This window comes from Procambarus clarkii, chromosome 80, assembly GCF_040958095.1.
Source record: "Procambarus clarkii isolate CNS0578487 chromosome 80, FALCON_Pclarkii_2.0, whole genome shotgun sequence".
In the NCBI taxonomy this organism is placed as follows: domain Eukaryota; kingdom Metazoa; phylum Arthropoda; class Malacostraca; order Decapoda; family Cambaridae; genus Procambarus; species Procambarus clarkii.
The window spans coordinates 18,382,135-18,410,036 of NC_091229.1; the positions used below are offsets into that span (position 1 = coordinate 18,382,135).

Below are 27,902 nucleotides of genomic sequence, written 5' to 3' on the forward strand. Positions count from 1 at the left end.
TCAAAGGCCTGAAAGATATGTTCTATGTATAGTATATAGTCAGCACAAAACGTCCTCCAGACACAACAATTACCTGGCACAGGAGTGGGGCTGTAAGTCCACACTAGGGGCTCGCCATAGCCCGTGCTACTACTCGGAACGTTGTGTTACGAGGAGCTGAATCTAAAACAACAATAAACAACACCAGCTAGTGCGACACAGTGGTTGCCAGGATCAGGTTGGGTTACCGTTACCTGTGGCAGGTGGCTACAGGTGACGGATCTCCCAATCCTGAGCACTCCAGGTGCAAACTCTGTGAGCAGGAACTGAGGCATGATCTCCCACACTACATTACTGAATGTCCAGTCATTAGACTACATTCAGTGAAAGAATGTCGTACTAAATTACAATTACCTAACATGGATAAGTTACACACACTTGGTCTCTCGTGTGCGCGCGTGTGTGAAGTTCAAGTATGTTTATTGAGACAAGAAAAAATACATCTCAAAGGGATAGAGTAGCTTAGGCTCACAGAAATCACAATAGCGTGATGGATTTGTTCATTAGCTTAGGCTATTTCTACCCCCCGACGCGTGTGTGAATACCTAAGAGTAGTTACAAAATGACAGCTACGCTCGTAGTCTCTGGTCTTCCCAGCACTGCGTCACATGAAGCTCTGACCGTTTTGGCCTATATCACTTTCTCATTTAACATGTGTCCAATCGTTTACCACTCTGAAAAAAGTGAGCTTTCTAATGTTTCACCGGCAACTTTACTTCCTTATGTAGGCGAGGAGTCACAATAACGTGGCTGAAATATGTTGACCAAACCACACACTAGAAAGTGAAGGGACGACGACGTTTCGGTCCGTCCTGAACCATTCTCAAGTCGATTGTCGATTCTCACAATCGATTTGAGAATGTTCCAGGACGAACCGAAACGTCGTCGTCCCTTCACTTTCTAGTGTGTGGTTTGGTCAACATATTTGACTTCCTTAGCTTGAATCTATGACCTCGTGTTCTTGAATTTGCAGTTTTCAATCAATTTTCTTTGTTAATTTTGTCGAGTGCTGTTACTATTTTGTACGTAGTAATCATATCACCTCTTTTTCTTCTATATTTTAGCATTGGTATATTTAACACCTCTAACCCTCTCTTCGTAGCTCTTTTTTTTCAGTTCTGAAACCAATATAGTTGCATGTCTGCACATTTTTCCAGTTTATTCATGTATGTTGCCGTTTCCTATGCCGTAACCGACGATTTAAACAATAACAAAAATATCGTATAATCCTTTAATTTCCCACCAATGGGCACACTTAAAACAGTGCTATTACAATCACCAGCTAAACTAATTTTCCCCCGAGCCATATTCCATTTCCACTTCCTTTGGACCTTTTCCTTGGCCTGTCGTCTATTTCTCTTCATCTCGTTCGTTCAACTGCTCTGACTGGTTGCCAGACACGACCTGTGGATAAGGAAAATGCGATAATTGAGGTTACAAAAACGAAGTTATATGTTGCGATCGGTTAGGCTAATGTTAATACTTTACATGCAGATAAAAAATTGCAAACGAATGGAATTAAGTTGTATAAATGACCCAAGGCGTCAAAAACTTAGAATTAACAATTACAAAAGTCAGCATAGCGTAGCGTAAGCATAACTACCAATTACCCTGACGCAGCGTCAACAACCACACCACAACTACCCTGACGACGTGGGGACAGGAAGCCAGAGTGTATTCATACACGTTAGGCTTTTATCGAAGCCCACGACCGAATTACTGATCCCGCCCAGGATGCAATCCCACACCAAGCTGACTAACTCCTGAATACCTACTTACTGCTAGGTGAACAGAGGCATTAAGTGAAAGGAAATGTACCCAACCATTTCTGTCCCGCCCGCGGGATTCGAACCCCGAATTATCGATTGTGTGTCGAGAACGAACCCGACTGTACTACGAGGACCCTATGCATAAGGAATTGATTTTGCATCAACAGCTGGTTCACGGGGAATCAGCTGTTGATGGAAAACAACAGCCTTTGTTTACCTCTCACTGATAGTGTGTTCCTGAGAACCATTACCCTGGAAACACAAACAGAAACTGTCTATTTTCCGCTTGTTACAACTTGTAATAAAGTTGTTACATCTTGGCTTAACGTGTTTATGACGTATTAGAACGTTGTTACAACTTGCTATATTGGTTGTTATAACTGGTTAGGAGGTGTTAAAACTTGTTCGAACGTTGTACCAACGTCGTAGTTTCGGTGTGTGTTTGGCGGGTAGTGTTGTTACGACCGAGAGATCATGTAGGGGGAGAGTTCTCTCAACCGGAAATCATGGCCGGCTGACCGACTTAAGAGATATTGATTCACATATAAAAGGAATACGTATATTGTGTCCGCTTAAGTAACCAACTGTTTCTCAAATAACAAAAATCACATTAGCGTTTATGTAAGCACCATTATCAAGTTCAAGTTCAAGTATGTTTATTGAGATAAGCAATAAATACATCTCAAAGGGATAGAGTAGCTTAGGCTATTTCTACCCCCCTCCACCATTATCAATACAGTCTACGCAAGCAATTTCATCAATACAAGTACAATCATCACCAACATCTAGGGCATGGTAAACACAAACAGTTCATCGCGGGTGTAAACCTCACCGATATTTAGAAGTTTTTTTTTTTTTTTTTTTTTTTTATTATTTTCTACCACAGACGTGGCCACACATTTACAATGCTAACCACAATATATACATTTTCTTCTGTCCTCCATGGACAAGGTTAGAGATGTGTTAAACATCTGTGTTTACCACTGTAAAAGTGTGTGTTACCACTGTAAAAAGTAAACAAGAGAAGTGTGTTTACGGTGCCCTACACTACTAAATATATGTTAAACATATATTTAGTAGTGTAGGGCACCGTAAACACACTTCTCTTGTTTACTTTTTAATTTCTAACATTCTCGTAAAGCCACTAACACGTATAGCGTTTCGGGCAGGTCCTTAACCGAAATTTTCACCCGGAAAACGACCCGCCAAATCGTTTAACAACCAGGGGAGAGATTCACGAAGCAGTTACGCAAGCACTTACGAACCTGCACATTGATTGACAGTTGAGAGGCGGGCCGAAAGAGCAAAGCTCAACCCCCGCAAAAAAACACAACTAGTAAACACATCTTTCCTCAAATTTTGGCGGCTTTGTTTACAATTATTAAACAGTTAATGAGCTGCGAAGCACCAGGAGGCTGTTTATAACAATAACAACAGTTGATTGGGGAGTTTTCATGCTGGTAAACTGTTTAATAAATGTAACCAAAGCCGTCAAAGATTGAGGAAAGATGTACACGTTCGTAAGTACTTGCGTAACTGCTTCGTTAATCCGGGTCCAGGTACCCATTCACTGCTGGGTGAACAGAAGGTACAGTTACGAATTGGGGCGTAGTCCATCGTACCCGGCCAGGATACGAACCCAGGCCAAATCGCTGACAAAGATTGGGGCGAGTGTGTTACCACTACGCCCCGGGGACTGCGGATATGCAAATAAGTAACCCCCCAGAGGCACTCACCGGGGCTGGCAGGAGCTGCCTGACGAAGGCGTTTCTGGGGATGAGACTCGCGATATGGCAGAGAAAACATCTCGTCCTGAAAAATATAGAATATTAGAAATATCTGCAAACTTCAAATCAAATGTTTATTCAGGTAAAGTACATACATATAAGGTGAGATACAAACATTGGTGGATTTATAGATAGAGCTAGTACATACAATGCCTAAAGTCACTATTACGCAAAGCGTTTCGGACAGGGTCTTCCCTTTTCAGTTTTATTTTAAATTTAGATAAAAACTCTAGTTTAATTTCAACAACAATAATAATAATGAACAAATCTACAAAAGCCTTTAATGAGGGTTCGAACCTACGCGCTGAGTATTCCCAGGGGCGCTCTAGTCTAATAAGGCTCTTGTGGATTTGTTCATTGATATATCACGTTAATGCGATTTCTCCGTGTAATAATAATAATACACAATGAAATCACATTAACGTGTTGTATCAATGGGAAAATCAGTAGGAGCCGTGAGAAGGTTTCAAACCCACTCACTTGGGTTCGAATGCACCAATATTCCACGACATGATCGAAAATGCGTGGGAGGACCAAGTGAGCGGGTTCGAATCCTTACAACGGCTCCTACTGATTTTCTCACTGATCGCGTTAATGTGGTTTCATTGTGCAATAATAATAATGATTTCAATGTGCTACAATTACCACATGTTTCCCCATCGACTCACCTTTTCACTGTCGAGGGGCAATCCTATTCTCCTCCTCATGGGGTACTCCTCGGGCAATATCACCTTCCCTACTTCTGGGTGAAGCTCGGAGTGCCTTCTTTGGGTCGTCCTCGTCGATACCGGCAGAGCTCTCGAAGTATCTGTGCTCCACCTTCGCCCTCCCGCTGGAACTCTCTGAATCCAGGTCGAACTTATTGTTGAACTCGATGGTCTTCTTGAGGAACTAGACGATCTTCTTGGTGGACTTGACGATATTCTCGAGGGATTAGACGACCTTCTTGGTGGACTGGACGGCCTTCTTGGACGGCGTTCCTGGTCTTCGTCCATAGGTTGGCTGTCTAGGTATCGTTTGTTTACTAGTGGTGGTGGTGCTGGATATCTGTTATGTATCATTGATTCTTTAAGATATTTGGTCTTTATTAGGGGTTCTTCAGGGTATCTGGTGATTATGAATGATTCAGGGTATCTGCTCTTTGTTGGTTGTTCAGGGTAGCCACTCTTTACTAATGATTCTTCTGGATATCTGCCATTTATTTGTGATTCTTCTGAATACCTGCTATTTGTTTGTGATTCTTCTGGATATCTGCAATTTATTTGTGATTCTTCTGGATATCTGGCCTTTATTTGTGATTCTTCTGGATATCTGCTATTTATTTGTGATTCTTCTGGATATCTGCTATTTATTTGTGATTCTTCTGGATATCTGCTATTTATTTGTGATTCTTCTGGATATCTGGCCTTTATTTGTGATTCTCCTGGATATCTGCTCTTTATGTGTGATTCTCCTGGATATCTGGCCTTTATTTGTGATTCTTTTGGATATCTGCTCTTCGTTACAGATCTTCCAGTTGATATACCTGTTGGTTCAATATCAAGATATCCGCCTAGGACTGGAAGCGTTGTATTAGCGTGTGTGTTTTTCATCTGTGTTTCTCCAGGCATTTGTAAGGACGCGTCCCCCGTCTCAAACGTTTGTGGGAGACTATCTTTAGTCTGGGGAGTTCCAGGATGTCTGCTTATTGATTGGGGTGTCTGTGGATACTTCCTCTTCGTCAGGGGTATCTCAGGATATCTGTAGGTGGTTGGCGGGTCTTCCGAATGTCTGTGAGTGGATGACGGGTCTTCCGAATGTCTGTGAGTGGATGACGGGTCTTCCGAATGTCTGTGAGTGGATGACGGGTCTTCCGAATGTCTGTGAGTGGATGACGGGTCTTCCGAATGTCTGTGAGTGGATGACGGGTCTTCCGAATGTCTGTGAGTGGATGACGGGTCTTCCGAATGTCTGTGGGTGGTTGACGGGTCTTCTGAAAGTCTGTGATTTGACAAATTGGGTGTGGTATGGCTGTCACTCTTCCCTCCCGTCTCAGGCATGTCGTAATCTGCATTTTTGTTAACGTTATCGTACTCGTCCTCGTCGTAATAGTCGCTGTCACCGGCGGGGTGCTCATCCTGTCTGCCCGGCAAGTAGGTGACGGTCGGTGAGGACGGGGCGCCAACTGTGTCCTGCCTTCTGGAGATACCCGGAGACCACCTGTCGCTCCAGTCACTGTTCCAGTCCCGATTCCAGTTGCGGTTCCAGTTCTTGTACCAGTTATAATCACCGGGGTTATTCCATGGGGCGTCATTGACGGCCGTGGTGTCCTTATGGGAGCCCGCTTGGTCAGTGGTGTGGGTAGGGTTCTCTTCGGTAGTGGTCTCCTGCTTCGGGTTTGTGGTCGAGGGATGATACGACCACTTCGATCTGGGGGTGGAGACAGGTTGCCATGTCTGCAATAGATACCACTTATCACAAACCGAAACTCCACAAACAGTAACATTACAAATAAACAAATCCACAAGGACCGTGACGAGGATTTGAACCTACGTCCGAGAGCATTCCAGACGCTGCCTTAATCGACTGAGCTACGACATGGTCAAAAGAATTAAAATCAGAAGTTCTACTGAACTTACTTGGATTACAAATAATTTCTTAAATGTTATTAGTTCTGTAGTGTACAGTGAGTTTAATTAGCAAACTGTTCCTGATATTGCAATAAAATTTGTCAGATTATTTCAAGGGTATGATTATCATGATTTAGTGGGCCTCGTAGCCTGGTGGATAGCGCGCAGGACTCGTAATTCTGTGGCGCGGGTTCGATTCCCGCACGAGGCAGAAACAAATGGGCAAAGTTTCTTTCACACTATGCCCCTGTTACCTAGCAGTAAAATAGGTACCTGGGAGTTAGTCAGCTGTCACGGGCTGTTTCCTGGGGGTGGAGGCCTGGTCGAGGACCGGGCCGCGGGGACACTAAAGCCCCGAAATCATCTCAAGACAGATCATCATAGGGAGCTGGTCGGCCGAGCGGACAGCACACTGGACTTGTGATCCTGTGGTCCTGGGTTCGATCCCAGGCGCCGGCGAGAAACAATGGGCAGAGTTTCTTTCACCCTATGCCCCTGTTACCTAGCAGTAAAAATAGGTACCTGGGTGTTAGTCAGCTGTCACGGGCTGCTTCCTGGGGGTGGAGGCCTGGTCGAGGACCGGGCCGCGGGGACACTAAAAAGCCCCGAAATCATCTCAAGATAACCTCAAGATAACCATCATAGATTCCCGAAAGCAAGCAAATATATATATATATATATATATATATATATATATATATATATATATATATATATATATATATATATATATATATATATATATATATATATATATATTGACATGATTAATAAATAAATAACCTAACCCCCCCATACAGAAATGAATGAGAGTGACGACGTTTCAGACCGTCTCAGACCCTCAATAAGTCTCATCAAGTCGTATTATGTATATAAGTTAGGGGTCTCACCTGAGGGGTCTTGGTTGAGGGGAAGGGCGCGACGAACGTCTTCTCTCGGCCAAGGATACTAGGAGGTATAGTGTCGTGGTACGGCGGCCCGGCCATGTTGTATACGCTCAAGGGGTCCGGAGTCGTTGTGGTGGGCGTGCGGGCGGTGGGCGTGGGCGGCGACTGTTGGTGTGGCGGGAACTGTGGGTGTGGCGGCGACTGTGGGTGAGGCGGCGACTGTGGGTGAGGCGGCGACTGTGGGTGTGGTGGCGACTGTGCTCGTAGCGACGGCTGTGGGCGACGAACAGGCAGAGGAGCTGCAGGTTGTGGACGCTGTCGGTTCTGCCTCCCACTGGGTAACTTTCCATGCCAACAGAAGAACAATATCTCATCAAAAATGTGCCAAATACATATTCGACAGCGTTTTAGGGTACAACCTTCCAAAACAAAAGGTAAAGACAAAAAGGTTTCCGGGTCTAAACGTTCTGGTTGAAAATATTGGTAGAAGCTTCCAGTGAACGGGGGGAGGGGAGGGGGGAGAAAGTATGTTCTGTGTATTCTGTTCTGCTCTTAAGATGGCTTGTACTTGAGCCGAAAACGCGTTCAGCAATCTTATTTTTATTGTGGATATCCCGCATACCTACATGGAAATCTAAAGGCAATGAGAAGCAGAGGCAACACTCCAGACAAGCACCTATGCATTCAAGACTCACCTTCAGTGAGTTACACATTACCAACATCTCGGAGTATGGACAGATTCTAAAATGGCACTCAAGAAGCAAACTCAATATCTGGAGGAGAAAGTAAAATCACGACTCAATATAATGAAAGCAATCACAGGGCCCCGTTTAGGAGTGGGATACAGTGTGTTAAGAATGTTGTACATACACGCCGTTCGTTCCCTAGTTGATTGTGCAGCGCCTGCCTTATCACCACATACAAAATTCTCAGAGGAATTGACAGGGTAGACAAGGATGGATTATTTAACACGGGTGGTACACGCACAAGGGGACACAGATGAGCCGCTGAGACATTAAAAAGAACTTTTTCAGTGCCAGAGTAGTTAGTAAATATAATGCACTATGAAGTGATGTGGTGGAGGCTGACTCCATACACAGTTTCAAATGTAGATATGATAAGAGCTCGAGAAGCTTAGGAATCTGTACACCAGTAGATTGACAGTTGAGAGGCGGGACCAAAGAGCCAAAGCTCAACCCCCGCAAGCACAACTGAGAACACACACACACACACACACCACAAATCAGCGTAAGGTGTCAACGTGGTGTTACGATTAACCTACAATACTTGAGAAGTTGGTTTGGTTTGCTGAGAAGAGGAAGGAGACTTTAGAGAAAGGAGGAGATGGAACCTCAGGTTAAAACTGAAAAAAAAACTGAAGCTACTAACCTTATGAGGAACTTTCCGACCCTTGGGTCGGCCACGACCCTGAATGTTCTGTGAAGAAGGTCGCCCTCGGCCTGGCCGCCGTCTCCTGCAAACACATGGACATTTAGCGTTCAAAGAAGTATTATCTCAATTATGTTGTTCTTAAGTAATATTGGCAAACGTTAACATTGTTGCGAGCCTTTATTGTCAAGGAGTAATATTGCCCATGTTTTGCACATGTGGGCTGAAAAATATTTTGGACGCTACTGAGATTTACCTTTATTGCCGTCATTCTATTTATGGCATTATGATCATAACTGGTAGAGCCTGTGACTATCATTATTATTATTATAATTAATGCTGAAATTAGCTATGAGCATATACACGAGAGAGAACATTTTCTGTTGCCTCGCTGATATCACCTTGACAGGGCTGTGTACGGAATGCCAAACAAGGTCCAAGACTCCTTAGCTGTCATGGTCTGAATGGTTCTCCTTTTGCTGCCTGCGTCCCTCCTGCGAGTCCCCTGCGTCCCACTCACCCCCGGTATGTTCTGGTACAGTCGGGGGAACACCTCCCAGTTCGACTTGTGTGCGGGAAGGTGCATACGCTGAAGGCTGTCGTGGGAGGCGGTGGAGCCGCCATGTTGATGCGCGTCGACGGGTCGTGGCGGGAGGTCGTCATGTAGTTCAAGTGGGGCGATGTTCTCGTGAAGAGGTGAATCGTATTGACGAAATGGAGGTTCGCGTCGATGAGGGGAAGCCTCGTCATGGCGGGTGTCCAGGCGAAGTAAAGCGTCTTGTGGAACTGGAGCTTCCGCCAACATATGCTGCCTTTGGGGCCGCTGCCAACTTGGTCCAAAACGCAGAGCTTGAGGGGAGGGAAGCACTTCGTAAGTCTCTTGAGCACTCGCGCTGGGGTCCTGTGGATCCTGGCTGCCATGAGGGCCCTGGGCGCCATGAGGGTCCTGGGCGCCATGAGGGACCTGGGCGCCATGAGGGACCTGAGCACCATGAGGGTCCTGGGCGCCATGAGGGACCTGGGCGCCATGTAGGTCCTGGGTGCCATGAGGGACCTGGGTGCCATGAGGGTCCTGGGTGTCTTGGGTACCACTGGGGTTGTGAGGGTGGAGGGCCTTGTGGCGGGAGGCGAGGACAGGGCGAGGCACCATCACTACCAGGACCAGCACTCCCAGCAACATGATCAACACCTAGGGATGAAAACGTTCATTAATAGTTCTGTAACAATTTTGAAAACGAATGACAATGAAATGGGACAACAACTAGAAGCAAATATAAATTATAATAAACAAAAAATGGCATTGCAGAAGCAAGTAAATAACCGGCAAGAGGTAAAATGCACAGTCTTACCGACACTACCCACCCGCGACACAGGTAATTTGCATAATCAGCATAGAACCGTATACAGAAGGAAGAAATGTTCACTCACCAGACAGCTGGCTGACTGTACAGCCGTCAGCAGCTGGTGGCCACTTCCGGCTCGACAGGCGGCTCTGCTAACGGCTGGTCGTGGTACAGTATTCCCCTCCCCTCAAAAAGACTTATAAAAAGGCCCCGCAGTACCTTCTATAACAGAGACCGGAAACACACGTAAACTTGCCATTATATAACGGGGGATGTTCTCTAGGGTGGTGTTTTACGGGCTATTCATGCCCGTGCCACCTCTTGGGTGGCTTAATCTTTATCAATCATCAATCATCTAGGGTGGAGAGGGGCTCACCATAGCCCGTGCTGCTAGGAACGTTTTGTTCCCAGTAGCTGAATCTAAGACAGCAACAACAACATTCTTGTTACACACACACACACAGTGGATGTCTTTGATGCGGTGGGCTCTTCATCTCCCGCTGCTTGTGCGGTTTTCTTCCTTCATCTGTCCTCGTAATTTGTGTGTGAAGGAAGGAGAGGAAATGGGTGGGGACGGAGAAGGGGAAGAAGAGAATGGATAGTGAAAGCAACGGGTCGGGAAGTGGATGATGAAGAATGGGGAACGGGGGGGGGGGGATGTAGGAGAGGAAAAGAAACAAGGGAAGAGCGGGTGTTGGGGGTGGATGTAGTTCCGACACCTGGCGCCACAATGCCAAAAGAGAGCCCGTTATGTAGCTGTGGAGCAGTTTGTAACAACTTGCTTGCTGCGCGGGCGCCTTGTGCTCGCCTGGTGTGTGTGTACCACATACGGGGGAAGGAAAACATGTTCTTTGGCTGACTCCCACGAGCTTAAAACACACACACACAGCAGCACGCGCCTGCCTGCCCTGCCTCCCCTACCCTCCCCCCCCCTCTCTCTCTCTCTCTCCCCCCCTTTCTCTCTCTCTCTCTCTCTCTCTCTCTCTCTCTCTCTCTCTCTCTCTCTCTCTCTCTCTCTCTCTCTCTCTCTCTCTCTCTCTCTCTCTCTCTCTCTCTCTCCCTCCCTCTCTCTCTCTCCCTCCCCCCCTTTCTCTCTCTCTCTCTCTCTCTCTCTCTCTCTCTCTCTCTCTCTCTCTCTCTCTCTCTCTCTCTCTCTCCCACCCCCCTCTCTCTCTCTCTCTCTCTCCCCCCCTCTCTCTCTCTCTCGCTCCCCCCCCTCTCTCTCTCTCCCACCCCCCTCTCTCTCTCTCTCCCCCCCCCCCCCTCTCTCCCTCTCCCGCCCTCTCTCTCTCACTAAAACTTAAATATGCACACGCGCGCACTCAAAGGTCTCTATACGCACACACATTGTAGCCTTGTCACTCGGTTTCATTCAATACAGGATGAGTGTGTGTGTGTTTAAATTGCACACAAACAGGTGTATATACACAAGGGTAGAAATAGCCTAAGAGTAGACGACAGAACTAGCCTAAGGTGTTAAGATGTACAGTATTTTATTGTTTGAAACAAAGTTACTTGAACAGTTCAGCTATGGGAGTGGTCAACGGGGCATCAAGAAGCACTTACCTAACTGTAGCTGTGAGGGGGTTGAGCTTCGGCTCCTTGGTCTCGCTTTTCTCTATGATCTTTTTTAGTACATCAGTTTTTGGCCTTAAGGGAGTTATGCATCAAATTACGATGCACTTTTGACGAGGACGGGTTTTGTGATGCAATCGAATGGGGACGGGGACAAGTGCTATTCTCAAGGCTAGATAGTTGCAGATGATTATTTCCCCTACCTTCTATCCCAAATCCTTATCCTCATATCCCTCCTACGTGTTATATATAATCGCATTGGCTTAGCGCTTTCTCCACGGGAGACATCTCCCGTCACGCAGGGTGCAGTCGCACCTCCACAGATCTCCAGTATCAGCTCTTGATACTGGTAATGGCTCAAAAGGGCCACCACTTACGGGCTATTCATGCCCGTGCCACCTTTTGGGTGGCTTAATCCTCATCAATCAATAGCGCTTTCTCCTTATAATTAATTACCTTACCCCTCCTGCACAGATAACAATCCGTTATCTCACCCGGTACGTTGCATTTTTCACGCTATCAATCCGTTTAAAGATGAGACATGTTAATAAGAATTCAAGCCCCGTAAAATGGACGTTTTTCCTCTGCATGGGGTCAGGTGGATTTGCTGGGGTTCGTAAGTTTTTGGCAAAACAATTTTTGTTTTTTTTACGAAGTATCAAATCTAGAGAACGGTCAGCCAAGGCGAACACGTTGTGGTGTGACGTCACAAGTAAATTGATTATACACAGCTGAGTGGACAGCGCTTCGGATTCGTAGTTCTGAGGTTCCGGGTTCGATCCCCGGTGGAGGCGGAGACAAATAAGCAAAAAGGTTTCTTTCATCCTGATGAGTTTCTTTCACCTGGGAGTTAGACAGCTGCTACGGGCTGCTTCCTGGGAGTGTGTAACAAAAACGAGGCCTAGTCGGGAACCGGGCCGCGGGGATGCTAAGCCTTGTAATCATCTCAAGATAACCTCAAGAAGACAAACGGGCATCTTGAGGTTATCTTGAGATGATTTCGGGGCTTTTTAGTGTCCCCGCGGCCCGGTCCTCGACCAGGCCTCCACCCCCAGGAAGCTGACTAACACCCAGGTACCTATTTTACTGCTAAGTAACAGAGGCTTAGGATGAAAGAAACTCTGCCCATTGTTTCTCGCCGGCGCCTGGGATCGAACCCGAGACCACAGGATCACAAGCCAGCGTGCTGTCCGCTCGGCCGACCGGCTCCCCCGGTCGCAGGAAGTTCCTTCTTACTTCATAATACCGTTAGCTAAAACAACGGTAAAAGCCTCAAACATGAGGCCAACTCCTTTTCCAGGTAAACGGAAGATTCGAGGGAATTTTCATGGCGTTTAGGACAAGAAAATTAATGTTAAGTGCGGATGAGGCTAACATAACAGTACTGGCTGCGGCCGGCCAGGGGGCCAGATTCGCGAAGCAGTTACGCAAGCACTTACTTATTTATTTTTTTATTTATATATATACAAGAAGGTACATTGGGATTGTGAGGATACATAGCATAGTAATTACATTCTTGTAAAGCCACTAGTACGCGCAGCGTTTCGGGCAGGAACTTATGAACCTGTATATCTTTCCTCAATCTATTGACGGCTTTGGTTACATTTATTAAACAGTTTACGAGCATGTAAACTTGCCAATCAACTGTTGTTATTGTTGTAAACAGCCTCCTGGTGCTTCGGAGCTCATTAACTGTTTAATAATTGGAAACAAAGCCGCCAAAGATTGAGAAAAGATGTACAGGTTCGTAAGTACTTGCGTAACTGCTGCTTCATGAATCTGGCCCCAGGGTAATAGCGGAAGTCCTACAGCCGTGGCGGAAGTCCGGCGGACTTGACCCTCCCCTCACACGCAACTGGGTGGAATTACCTTACCGAGGTAAAACACGGCATTTACGTGTCTACGTACGAAACCTGTACATCTTTCCTCAATTATGGCGGCTTATATACATTTATTAAATAATTGACGAGTTCCGAAGCACCGTGAATTTGTTTATAACAATAACAACTTTAAGCTTCCAAGCTCGTAAGCTGTTTAATAAATACAGATCAATCCGTCATCACCGAGGAAAGATGTATACACGTTTCGTTGTTGTTTAAGATTCAGCTACTGGGAACAAAAAGTTCCAAGTAGCACGGGCTATGGTGAACCCGTAGTGGACTTACCTGGCACAGGAGCGGGGCAAGTAGCACGGGCTATGGTGAGCCCGTAGTGGACTTACCTGGCACAGGAGTGGTGCACCCCGGCATTCAACTGGTGGACTCATTTTTTAATTCAACGGTGAGACCCGTTTTCCCTTATCGTTTTATCCCATTTAACGCTGGGATCCGTTTTTCACTCAACGATGAGACCAGTTGTTCATCGTGTTTGACTCACTATTCGAGTTTGCGGGGTTGGTCTACTGTTAAATGGTGATTTGTCTGGCGTTGTCACAGTAACGGGGTCACTGCCGCCGTATTAACAAATACCGCTTGGGGTGGACGGTAGAACGATGGTCTTGCTTCATGCAGGTCGGCGTTCAATCCCCGACCATCCAAGTGGTTGGCCACCATTCCTTCCCCTCCGTCCCATCCCAAATCTTTATCCTGACCCCTTCCAAGTGCTATATAGTCGTAATGGCTTGGCGCTTTCCCCCCTGATAGTTCCCTTCCCTTCCCTTCCCATAGGTTTATAATAAAATAAGTCACTGTAACGACAAATAACCCAACACACACATGAATAGATGGGGACATTACAACGTTTCTGTCCCATACTGAGCCAAGTCGAACTTTTGGTTAGAACTTTATAAAAGTCGGGTCGAAACATCGTCACATATCTTATTACATATGTGGGTTGGGTCATGTGTGAACACATACATATTCCACCTCCCTTCCACGAAATTGTAATTCCCCTCTTCCCTGCCTTGTAGTTCATGACATGTGTTCTACCCTCACAGTAGACCTGTTCCGTTACATCGGTTTCTGCCCGAAACGCTGCGCGTACTAGTGGCTTTGCAAGATTGTAAATACTACTATGCTATGTATTATCTCTAACCCAATGTACCTTCTTGTATATAAATAAATAAACATGTTCCTGGTAAGGCGCGCGCGTGCGTGCGTGTGTGTGCGCGCGCGTGTGTGTGTGTGTACTCACCTAGTTGTGTTTGCAGGGGTTGAGCTCTGGCTCTTTGGTCCCGCCTCTCAACCGTCAATCAACAGGTGTACAGATTCCTGAGCCTATCGGGCTCTATCATATCTACACTTGAAACTGTGTATGGAGTCAGCCTCCACCACATCACTTCCTAACGCATTCCATTTGTCAACCACTCTGACACTAAAAAAGTTCTTTCTAATATCTCTGTGGCTCATTTGGGCACTCAGTTTCCACCTGTGTCCCCTTGTGCGTGTTCCCCTTGTGTTAAATAGACTGTCTTTATCTACCCTATCAATTCCCTTCAGAATCTTGAATGTGGTGATCATGTCCCCCCTAACTCTTCTGTCTTCCAGCGAAGTGAGGTTTAATTCCCGTAGTCTCTCCTCGTAGCTCATACCTCTCAGCTCGGGTACTAGTCTGGTGGCAAACCTTTGAACCTTTTCCAGTTTAGTCTTATCCTTGACTAGATATGGACTCCATGCTGGGGCTGCATACTCCAGGATTGGCCTGACATATGTGGTATACAAAGTTCTGAATGATTCTTTACACAAGTTTCTGAATGCCGTTCGTATGTTGGCCAACCTGGCATATGCCGCTGATGTTATCCGCTTGATATGTGCTGCAGGAGACAGGTCTGGCGTGATATCAACCCCCAAGTCTTTTTCCTTCTCTGACTCCTGTGTGTGTGTGTGTGTGTGTGTGTGTGTGTGTGTGTGTGTGTGTGTGTGTGTGTGTGTGTGTGTGTGTGTGTGTGTGTGTGTGTGTGTGTGTGTGTTAGTCTCTCCTGGTTTCATCCATGCCTTCCCTTATCTTATCATTTACTACATTGAACATTACACCTTAGTGTATATGTGTCTATGTGTGTGCAACCCGGCCGTGACTTGCTCCACCGAGGCGGGACATCCACCTCGACACATGATGTAACTGGACCACGCGCCTGGATGACTGCCTGCACGCAGAGTCCAAAACCATTATTGATCCCCCGGGGATCCGCAGCTTTATTACCAGTCACTTCACGCGCTCGTCAACTTCATGTGGGTTCTGGAGCGTCTTAGGCACCCTGTTGCAAGTGTCGTTTTGCTATTCATATTGCAATTATGCCAAGACGTTGGCAGTGTCTCTCATCTCGTTTCCCGAGCATCTTAAAGAGCTCAAGAGTTGAATTCATACTGAATAATTTTGAGCATCTGACAGGGTAAGAGTACATAAAGCAGGCGATTTGTCACAATAACGTGGCTGAAGCATGTTGACCAATCCACACACTAGAAAATGAAGGGACGACAATCAAGTCGACAATCGACTTGAGAATGGTCCAGGACGGACCGAAACATCGTCGTCCCTTCATTTTCTAGTGTGTGGTTTGGTCAACAAGAGTACATGATTTTACAATCTGGTGGACCTACTGCTCCCTCTATCTATTACCTGTTATATCACGTTAGTCATAGAATCTAATCCCAGCTTCTATTTACAAATAATCAACTCATATTTGACGACTACTACACGAGTTAAGGTGTCTATGTTGCTTTGGGAGGCTTATATTATTAATGTGATAATGGATTAAGAAAAGTATTATGCAACAATTATCCTTAGAATCAATGTGCTATATACCCGAATATTTTCAAGCGCATCCAAGCAGATTAGTAATTATCACAGACGGCACCAAGCCGGGAAGGCTATGTAGCACATTCGATATTTAAGACACACACAGAGAGAGAGAGAGAGAGAGAGAGAGAGAGAGAGAGAGAGAGAGAGAGAGAGAGAGAGAGAGAGAGAGAGAGAGAGAGAGAGAGAGAGAGAGAGAGAGAGAGAGAGAGAGAGAGACTAGCAAGCGGAAATTGGTGATACTGACAATGAAAACGTGATCGCATTAGAGTGTGATAGAGTATGAGAAGGTATGAAGGGTTGAAGGGGGGGGGGGTGAATAGAAGGATGAGGCAGCGAGGAACGGAAGGCAGGAGGAAAAAAAAAAAAAGACCCTCATAACCCCCACCTTACACCCGCTCTCGTCTGCCTTAATAACTCCACCTGTGACTGAACTCCAGTAAGACATGAATTACTCTCTACACTGATCAAGCCAATAAACTATCACCAAAGAATGCGGTCACAACTCGTCCCAGTTCTTGCCGATGTCCAACTGTGCCAAATGAACGCCAATAAGCGCACAGAACGCTCGAGTGAGCGCCCAGCTGGCCACCTGACGCGCTTCAGAGGCGCTCAATAAGGGCCAGCCTAGTTGCATGGGGCAGTGTGGGGTGGGAGGTAATTATTGCATTAAAACAATTCTGTGCTTGCTTGCTATTAGGCTTCTTAATATTAGGCTTCTTAATCGTTAATTTTCTAGTTCACTTCCTCCCCTCGATACTGAACGCCTTTAAAACTGCCACGAAAATATTGGCTCTTCTTACCAAATAACCTGAATGCAGAATTAGTTATATTATATTATATATATATTATATATTATATATATATTGGAAATAGAACCGTGGAAATGAACATTCAATTCACCTGGGCTCTAGGAGACTCGAATCCTGGACCTCACATTGAGTATCAAGACTACTCAATAGCTCGGGCGATAGAGCTTCGGCCTCACGTGTGGAGTCCGCGGTTCCAGTCTCCTAGAGCCCAGGTCAACGGAACTCACGTGTCTTGCTGGCGACGAGTCACAATAACGTGGCTAAAGTATGTTGACCAGACCACACACTAGAAGGTCAAGGGACCACGACATTTCGGTCCGTCCTGGACCATTCTCAAGTCGATTGTGACAATCGACAGGAGTCGATTGAGTCTCAAGACAATTGACTTGAGAATGGTCCAGGACGGAGCGAAACGTCGTCGTCCCTTCACCTAGTGTGTGGTCTGGTCAACTCACGTGTCTTCTCAGCAAGCATTATCAACACCACCACTAAACATTATACCGTGCATATTTCCATGCTGCAGCGGGGAATATTAGGTAAGGATATCATGGCTTCAACCCCACCATTGATGTAACATTAAATCAACGGTAGTATCCTATTAAGCGTTGCTCTAGCATGGGGAGCCGAGCACTCATCAACGTGAAGGTAACATTGAGACACGACAACCAGGAAACGTCGTCTAGCGTGACCCCTCCCTCACCACAGCCACCCTCCCTATATATACGGGCTCACCATAGCCCGTGCTGCTTGGAAAATTTGAATCTTCCACAATAACACCACCAACCTCCCTATAAACAACAGCTTCAGCTTCCAACCTTCCTCAACCTAAGGCCATTACTGCAAGGCCATTACCTAAGGCCATTATGAAGGAAAAACGGTTTGCACACGACTCTTAACTGCTGACGTTCGAACATATCCGGAACAAGTGCTTCACTCACGAATTTTGTTCGAACCACAAAGCTGTAAATGCTTCACCCACATACTACAAATACAAATAATCGCCAACAGAACTTAAACACCTAACCTAACCTATTCTATGCCTATATATGCACAATATACTAATATATTATAATATTAATTTATACTTGAGAAAATTCCCGTTTTGAATAAACAGCATGTTAAAATTTATGAATGCGTCTGTGGGGTCGACCGCTGAATGTAATGGACTTGAGTCGAGGACGGGTTGTTTAATCGACTGAGCTACGACGTGGTCATTTGATGCATCACGCTATTGTGATTTCTGTGTGTAATGGAGTAGTGTTAATTCAACCTAACTTCATTTCGCTTCATAATTCATCCCGTCCTCTTACGAATTAAGTAGTTTTTCGCTCGTATGCGCTACGGCCATTTATTTATTTTCCAATTAAATTTTGGAATTTTGTTTGTTGTTGTTGTTATAGATTCAGCTACTCGGAACAAATTCCAAGTAGCACGGGCTATGGTGAGCCCGTAGTGAACTTACCTGACACAGGACCGGTGCCCCAATTGTGAATTTTGTTTTCCAAAACAGCAAGTTATGGGTCCTCTGGTAGGTCAGGGGGGCAGGAAGTTCTAAGGTTTCAAAACGTCATGAAACCCGTTAATTGAAAGTTTCCTAACCTAACAGCCTAAGCCAGAGGACCCAAAACAGAAAACGGGACAGTACGCCACGTTCGCGAGCCGCTTTCATTTTGAATTATGTCGATTTTTAGCCCGAGTGCGCACACGAGAGAAAAGCGACGTATATTACACATTAAAATCCTTTAAAATAAGGTTAAAAATAAAATATTAAAAATCCTTTAAAATAAGGATTACATTAAAATCCTGGTTTGTGCCTCGGAGAGGCTACGGGATCCAGTAAGTTCAGTAGAACTTCAGTTTCAACTCTTTTTAACCCTGTCGTAGCTCAGTCGATTAAGGCAGTGTCTGGGATGCTCCCGGACACAGTTTCAAATCCTCGTCACGGCCCTTGTGGATTTGTTCATTTAAAGCGACGTAATTTGTAAAAGCACGGGTTGCATAATTAGACATGATAATAGAGGAGTCGTCTACGGTCGTGCATCAGATAATCAACAACTTTAATCACTGTAAACATATGGACGAGTGATTATATACACAAACAAAAACACTGAAAAAAACATCCCATTCCCCCCCCCCCCAAACACACACACACAAAAGAGACTGCGGGAAATAGACCTCACGTCGCTGGAAGACAGAAGTCATGGGAACATGATCACCACCTACAAGATTTTTCAGAAGAATTGATAAGGGGGGTAGATAAAGACAGTTTATTTAACACAAAGGTACACGCACAAGAGGACACAGGTGGAAATTGGGTACCCAAGTACCGAAATGAGCCACAGCCATTAGAAAAAACTTTTTAGTGTCATTAGCTAACAAATGAAATGCATTAGACAGTGATGTGATGGAGGCAAACTCTATACACATTTTCAAATGTAGCTATGATAAGAGCCCAGTAGGCTCAGGAATCTGTATTACGGGCTATTCATGCCCGTGCCATCTTTTGGGTGGCTTAATTTTCATCACTCATCCAAGAATCTGGGGCCAGATTTACGAAGCAGTTACGCAAGTACTTAAGAACGTGTACATCTTCCATCAATCTTTGACGGCTTTGGTTATATTTATTAAACAGTTTACCAGTATGAAAACTTGCTAATCAACTGTGGTTATTGTTATAAACAGCCTCCTGGTGCTTCGGAGCTCATTAACTGTTTAATAATTGTAAACAAAGCCACCAAAGACTGAGAAAAGATGTACAGGTTTGTAAGTGCTTGCGTAACTCCTTCATGAATCCAGGACCTGTACACCAGTTGACTGACGGTCGTGAGGCGGGACCAAAGAGCGGAACCTGAACACCCGCAAGCACATTTAGGCGAGTACACACACACGTACACACACACACACACACACACACACACACACACACACACACACACACACACACACACACACACACACACACACACACACACACACACACACACACACACACACACACACACACATACACACACACAAACACACAGCTAAGAGAGGTGTAGGTATGTACCATGTACAATACCTATGAGGCTAGACTTCCCCCCGCTCCCAGCAGACAGTTATGCAAGCAGTTAAGTAGGCATGGCCAGCTTGCATAAGGCGTCACGGTGTAGAGACCAGTTCCACAGGGGCTCCCCTAGAGGCTCACACCGACCAGGGAGGGATACGGCAGAACTGGGACTCTTAGTGGAGCAAGAGTTGGTGGAGGGAGGCAGCAGCAGCACAGTTGGTGGAGGGAGGCAGGAGCAGCAGCACAGTTGGTGGAGGGAGGCGGCAGTAGAGTTGGTGGAGGGAGGCAGCAGAGTGGGTGTAGGGAAGCAACATAGTGGGAGTAGGGAAGCATGGAGGATAATGTAGGCCAGACAGAACCACAACAACCTGTCCCGCTTGAGGCCCGCTATCTACTGTCTAGGTGAAATCCCCACACAGATTCTCGCGTGTGCGTGTACGTACGTGCGTGTGTGTGTGTGTGTGTATGTGGGGGGGGGGGTCGCCTGTATGTGGGTTTATGGGGAACGGGGCGAAATATTTTGCCCCCCCCCCCCCCGCAACATGACCTAACAGGTCGGTGTGAAGTATTACGGACCTCTATAGCTTTCTTGTTTATATCTGAATCCTTAGATAGCTTCTACATTTTCGTCTCTTCGTGCATTAAATTTGCTATCTTCACACGGATGTTCTCTCATATCTCCTCAGTAAGTAATTATCGAAAGGGGCCAAGCACTGAACACCATTTAGCACTTTCGCAGAACATTAATCAGCTTCGTTTTGTTGCTTTGTAGTGCGAAATTGAGAAGTGAAACCCAGTACAAAAAGCGCTCTAAGAGGCTGCGAAAATCGGTATCACACGAGCTTGACGCTGGCGATGAATTATAGCGTAGTGAGAAGCCCACTGTGAGCTGTACACAACGTGACAAGGCAGCTACATCCACCAATATCACTTCTCACACCATTCACTGGGGGAAGCCTCAAAGGGAGAGGAGATGTTTGTTATCTAACATTCACCTGCGGTGGAATAGGAACCAAACTTTGACTTCTATTAATTTCCAAGAGCTTAGTCGAGACCCAACTAGAAAAAAATACACATCAGTGATGATATCAATAAGTTCATGGCCAAAACGTTCCGCAATCAACACTTTTCAAATTAGCTATGAATGAAGACTCATAAATATACACCTATACAATGTATCAGTGAAGATACCCGCAAAATGTGCTCGTGTCAATCGGTGAATTACCGGCTTCTGTAAAACGCTTTCACTGAAGGCACCAGAATTCCATCATCGGCAGCCACGAGGCTCCCAAACAGGAAACTTGAAAATGGCGGGAGCGCGTATTTTCACCGCCAGAGAAGCCTATCAACACGAAAACGTTCGCTATATTTCTAAAAGAAAACGGAGGTGTGTTTACAGGCTGTGGTGGTGATGGATGATGTTTACAAGACTTGGTGATGGGAGTCTTGATGATAAAGGGAACATCTTTAGAGAGGGAAGTGTAAGCACGACTCACGGAAGCCGCCAATGATCTGCTCACAAATTTCACCTCTTACTTTCTGTTATTTTTCCCGCCCTCTCGTCTTATTCTTAACAAAACTCACTGACAGTAGTTTAATTATTAGTAGTAATGCCAGTAGTAGTACTTGAAGAAATATTATTTAGTGTAATATTAAAAACAGCGACGGAGGCAGGAGTAATATGATAATACAAAAGTATTATAGTAATATTACTATAAGGTAGCAGACCAACAACTTTTAAATAGTATTATTGTATAATATTAATATTATATAGTATAGTATTAGTAGGTAATACTGGATGTAGCTGTACTAGGCTACTAGCATAATTAGTACTAGTACCTACAGTAATAATAATAGTACTTACGGTAGGAGTATAGCCGCAATAATAGTAATAGCAGTAATATTTGTATTAATAGTAATTCTAGTAAGTACTAGCAATAGTCTAGTAACTAACAATAGTAGCAGATCTAGTAATAGAAGTGGACCTAGTAATAATAGTAGATCTAGTAACAATGTTGGTATCAATTTTAATAATTGTTGCGATAGTAATATTAACATGAACAGTAATAATACCAAAACCATTAACACTATCAAAATAAGCAATGATACAGTTAAATAATAATTATATTACTACTACAATTACACAATTTCAAACAATCCTGTTACTTTCCATATATACTCTCTTATAACCCTCTGTAACACCAGTAGATCTTTAGCGTCCCCGCATAGCACTAAATCTACTATACACCCACTTGGCTGGGGAGGGGGGGGGGAAAGGGACATTTATAGGAAGAAAGCACTATGCTAGTACAACTATATAACACTTGGAAGGGATATGAGGATAAGGATTTGGGATAGGACGGAAGAAAGGAATATTGCCTAACCACTTGGGCGGTATGGGATTGAGCGCCGAACATGTAAGAAGCGAGACCGTCGGTCTATCGTCCAGCCCAAGTGGTTCCAGTGGTGATTTAAACATGTAAATTTAAAGTTATCAACGTTAATTCATCGATTGACAAGCTTTGCCCGGGGTGAGAGAGTGGGAGGGCAGTCTGCCACTGGCAAATTGCATCACATCGTTAAACTACTAAGAATAACTTGCCCAGAGGGTAGAAATAGCCTAAGCTGCTCAATCCTTTTGAGATGTACTTCCTTTTTTTCAATAAACTTACTTGAACGTGAATAACTTGCCAAGGATTCATCTAGCATTTACACAACCAATTTCGAAACCTGTACATTTTTCAACAACAATCATGACAGCTTTGTTTACGTTTATTAAACATCAATTCATGAGCTCAGAAGCACTATGAGGTTGTTTATAACAAAAATATCCCTCGGTTGTGAAGTTTCGAAGCACGTAAATTGTTTATGAAATGTAAACAAAGCCGCCATGGTTGTTGAAAGATGTACAGGTTTCTCAAGTAAATAATTAGATGCTTGATGAATCCTTGGTTCCTTTCTGCTGCCACAGTTAGTTGTTTGACCTCCACTTGGGATGGGGAGAGAATTTACGAACCGTGAATGATTATTTAGGAGTTCAAAAGATTTGGAAATAAATTACTATTTGCTACTTTTCCCAGATAAGTCGTATTTATACATTTTCCGTAAAAATTATATATTTCTTACAAATTTTGAATATAGGATCATATGAAAAATTATGTTTTAATTTTGTAGTTACATTTTTTCGTCTCTAGATATATATTAATGTTATTTCCCTAATTATTGGCATTGAGGTACTAGTGCGCAGAATAATGTTGTATTTCCCTAACACTTTCAATCCTATTTGTTACCGTCTCTCACCGTCCCAAATAAGTTCATAGTAAGTGTCAACTTTGGGGCAATTTTGACTGCCAAAGATCTTGTGCTCCCGACTAAGCTGTAAATGTCTATGTTGCTTACCCTTCCCATTCGCATAACACAACGTTTGTGAAATAGTTCAGAAATTGTCCCACCCTAATTAGATCTGCATTAAGGGGCATAACTGCGTTTCTTATAAGTTGTTCAAGTATGTTGACCAGACCACACACTAGAGGGTGAAGGGACGACGACGTTTCGGTCCGTCCTGGACCATTCTCGGATCGACTTGAGAATGGTCCAGGACGGACCGAAACGTCGTCGTCCCTTCACCTTCTAGTGTGTGGTCTGGTCAACATACTTTAGCCACATTATTGTGACTCATCGCCTGCAAGTTGCTCAATGTCAACCAATCTTTTTTGACTAGTTGTATATGAAAAGGGCTGCAATTGTTCCGAGTTTCAGTATTGCAGCCTAAATAGAAAGGGAGATTTTTTTTTTTCAACGAATTTTACACATTTTCAAATCGAAAGTATAACTACAAGTTTCAAATTAAATCATTTCTATGCCATTTTTCTATCACATTAGTATATAATAAAAGGATCTGTTTAGCGGATTTTTTAAAAATGTTTTAGTTTTACTAATACTAAGTTTTACTAATAATATAAAGTCAAAGTTCCACACAAAAAAAATAGGCAAATATATCATGGTTTATTACTATTATAAAATCAATAAATGAACTTAAGAAAAAATGCTTTTTACACATTTGTAGAGACAAACTACATATAAGATGTAAGTTTCATGTAAATTGAATAAAAAATGAAAGTTAAAGGAACGTTTATGTATTTGAAAATAAACAAGTAAAAAATACAGTCTAAGGTTCTGTCATCTGTGGCTGAGGTTGACATCAACCAATTTCCTCCAAAATTGGCACCCTTACAGATAGGCATACGTGCAGTCAGATGTATAAGTTTCATGGCAATCGTCCGATAAGCAAATAAGAAAAAAAAATGAAAAACAAAAATTGGGATAAAACTAATTATTAAATATTTTTATTATATGCTATTATGATACCTGAGAGTCACAGACATGATTTTAGTTAACACTTGTGTTTAATGTTAATTTTTGACCATTTTGGAAAATTTTTGACAATTCAATATTTTTTTCTCACTTCCTATTTATGCTACGATGCTGAGACTTGGATCAGATGTAATCCTTTTCATATACAACTCGTCGGAAAGGTTTGAATGAAATCGAACTAGTTTTCATTTATTGCATATTTGGCACCTTAAATGTCGTCAATTTCCGGGCAATTTTGACTGCCAAAGATTCTTTTGACTTTTGCTCCCGATTAAGCTGCAAATGTCTATGGTGCTTACCCTTCACATTCGCATATTCTCAACGTTTGTGAAATAGTTTAGAAATTATCCCACCCTAATTAGATCTGCATTAATATGCAACTAATTCAAAATGAATGCTGTTCAGTACTAGGCAAGGTAAGGAGCGTACAAATCCAATATCACTACAGTATACAGCACTTGGAAATGACGAGGTCAGGAGAGGAATTGAGATACAGTATAAGGATGAGTGAAGTAATGGTGTCGGAGTTACAGCCCCGCTCCTGTGCCAGGCAAGTCCACTACGGGCTCACCATAGCCCCTTGCTACTTTGGAACTTTTGTTCTAAGTAGCTGAATCTAAAAACCAACAACAACAGAACGGTGCCCCCCCCTCTCCCCACCGCTCCTGTGCCAGGTAAGTCGACTACGGGCTCACCATAGTCCGTGCTACTTGGAACTTGTTCCGAGTAACTGAACCTATAACAACAACGAATGGTGTCCCCCTCACAGTTACAGCCCCGTTCCTGTGCCATGTCCACTACGGGCTCACCGTAGCCTGTGTTACTTTGGAACTTTTGTTCCGAGTAGCTGAATCTAAAAACAACAACTGAATGGTGTCTACGGGCTATTCATGCAAGTGCCACCTTTTGGGTGGCTTAATCTTCATTAATCAATGAAATGGTGTCCAATCACTTTGAGCATCGAGGGATCGAACTCACAAATTGGTCATTATATCAAATGTTTGACAATGTATATGATGTGTGTGTGGTCTCAATAACCATGTTTGCAAGTGACAATGAATATACACGAAATATACTTACTCCTCGATGATAACCCCAGTGCTTACGCATCATCTTTTATAAATGGACAATGTCAGTCTGAAAATGTAATAAAGGGAAGCATAGTCGAATAATATGCAAATGTCCCATTAATGCCGAGTGACAAAAACAAATCATTACCTCCATGTTTATGACGGGTGGACGGTGAAATGACAGGTTGGACACACACAGGTGATGTGACAGTCACTTCGGGTCAGGAGCCATGTGATGAGGCTTGCAAGAGTGGTCAGCAGGATAGGGATTGGCTGCCCCGATTAAATCTAGTAGCAGCCGATTAGTCAGTCAGGCGACATATCAGTAGAATTCAAGCAGCATTAACGATTGCCGAAGAAAACAAATATAAACTCCGGAATCTGGAAACTTATAAACCAGAGGACTCCAAATTTTGAAATTTTGTTCGTCACTTCCTCGTTTAAAAAGACTGACTACACGTACAATGTTTCTTCAGCCATTCTTTACACACATTCACTTGCACTTCCTGTGTTTAAGGTAACTGAAGAAGTTAAAGAGTTCAATTTATAGATACGAATTCAGTCAATAGAATCGTCAGGGTATATTCTGGGAGTACCTTGTGCTAGCCCCACACCCGGTATATTTTGGGGGTACTTTGTGCTAGCCTCACACCCGGTATATTCTGGGGGTACCTTGTGCTAGCCTCACACCCGGTATATTCTGGGGGTACCTTGTGCTAGCCTCACACCCGGTATATTCTGGGGGTACCTTGTGCTAGCCTCACACCCGGTATATTCTGGGGGTACCTTGTGCTAGCCTCACACCCGGTATATTCTGGGGGTACCTTGTGCTAGCCTCACACCCGGTATATTCTGGGGGTACCTTGTGCTAGCCTCACACCCGGTATATTTTGGGGGTACCTTGTGCTAGCCTCACACCCGGTATATTCTGGGGGTACCTTGTGCTAGCCTCACACCCGGTATATTCTGGGGGTACCTTGTGCTAGCCTCACACCCGGTATATTCTGGGGGTACCTTGTGCCAGCTTCACACCCGGTATATTTTGGGGGTACCTTGTGCTAGCCTCACACCCGGTATATTCTGGGGGTACCTTGTGCTAGCCTCACACCCGGTATATTTTGGGGGTACCTTGTGCTAGCCTCACACCCGGTATATTCTGGGGTACCTTGTGCTAGCCTCACACCCGGTATATTCTGGGGTACCTTGTGCTAGCCTCACACCCGGTATATTCTGGGGGTACCTTGTGCTAGCCTCACACCCGGTATATTCTGGGGTACCTTGTGCTAGCCTCACACCCGGTATATCCTGGTGGTACCTTGTGCCAGCCTCACACCCGGTATATTCAGACTTGAAAGTCTCATCCGGTATAATTTCAATAACCAGTACAATAATGTCACACACTTGAAATAAAGACCTCTTCAAGCCATGATAAACAGTACATGTTCCTATATACTGTCAAGCCAAGTTATGTGTACGGTGGAGGAGCGTCCAACACCCTCACCCTACGAGCGTCAAAGCACAACTGAATCATATTCTTACCACTAGACAACTACACTGGCTCAAGGGGCGGGGCTATGGAAGAGGAGTAGGCTATGACAAGAAAAGACAAGCCAGGCTTAGGAGAAAAAGATACTGGATTAGGGGAAAAAGAGCCGGGCTAAGGGGGGAAAAAGAGCAGGGCTTAGGGGGGGGAAAGAAAGCCGGGCTTAGAGGGGGAAAGAAAGCCGGACTTAGGGAAGGGAAAAAAAGAGCCGGGCTTAGGGGGAAAGACAGACTGGATTAGGGGACAAAAGAGCCAGGCTTAGGGGGGGGAAAAAGAGCCGGGCTTAGGGGGGAAAAAGAGCCGGGCTTAGGGGGGGGGAAAGAGCCGGGCTTAGGGGGGGGAGGGGAAGAGCCGGGCTTAGGGGAAAAAAGAGCCAGGCTTGGGGGGGGGGGAAGAGCCGGGCTTAGGGGGGAAAAAGAGCCGGGCTTAGGGGGGAAAAAGAGCCGGGCTTAGGGGGGGGGGAAAGAGCCGGGCTTAGGGGGAAAGAGCCAGGCTTAGGGGGAAAAGTGCCGGGCTTAGGGGGAAAGAGCCAGGACCTCAAAGTTGTCTGTCGTAATGGTCACATTTTGCTGGGAAATATTCCAGGTGGCAGGAATGAGGACCTTGACATTCCCAAAACTTATTCCATTACTGGTTCCCTCAAACGTGGTATAAGAGGCTTTCATAATCATTTCCTGGTAAATGGGGATTCTAGTCCGTTTAGCTAAGCAAATAACAATTTTTGACGCTTGTTACAAAATTATTAATGTTGTATACCGTCGCCTTTTCACTTGTTCCCTTGTAACTTGTAACTCACTTGTAACACTTATATGCTGTGCTTCCTATTTTAACCTGCTGTGTTAAATGGGATTCTTGTATTTGTACTCACTGAATTTGTGCGCCCCTTGAGGGACTTGAAGTAGAGGGGGGGGGGGGTAGAAAT

The 27,902-nt window shown here is 44.6% G+C and overlaps 1 protein-coding gene across 1 annotated transcript; it reads right to left on the bottom strand.

Moving 5' to 3' along the window:
- Positions 1-1,256: 1,256 nt before the first annotated feature.
- LOC123746230 (adhesive plaque matrix protein) lies at positions 1,257-26,433 on the bottom strand. Its single transcript, XM_069314854.1, has 7 exons — positions 25,586-26,433; positions 8,882-9,669; positions 8,481-8,565; positions 7,095-7,433; positions 4,264-6,030; positions 3,545-3,620; positions 1,257-1,443 (listed from the first exon to the last, which is right to left on the bottom strand). Exons 1-7 carry the CDS (start codon positions 25,589-25,591, stop codon positions 1,400-1,402), a joined length of 3,105 nt encoding a protein of 1,034 aa, XP_069170955.1. The 5' UTR covers positions 25,592-26,433; the 3' UTR covers positions 1,257-1,399.
- Positions 26,434-27,902: the final 1,469 nt, after the last annotated feature.

What these genes read in the sequence shown, in the direction of transcription:
- LOC123746230 (XM_069314854.1), bottom strand. An exon ending in GTCGGAAAGTTCCTCATAAG is followed by an intron (nt 7,434 to 8,480) that starts GTTAGTAGCTTC and finishes TGGCATGGAAAG; the next exon opens with TTACCCAGTGGGAGGCAGAA. An exon ending in GGCAGCTCCTGCCAGCCCCG is followed by an intron (nt 1,444 to 3,544) that starts GTGAGTGCCTCT and finishes CCTTATCCACAG; the next exon opens with GTCGTGTCTGGCAACCAGTC.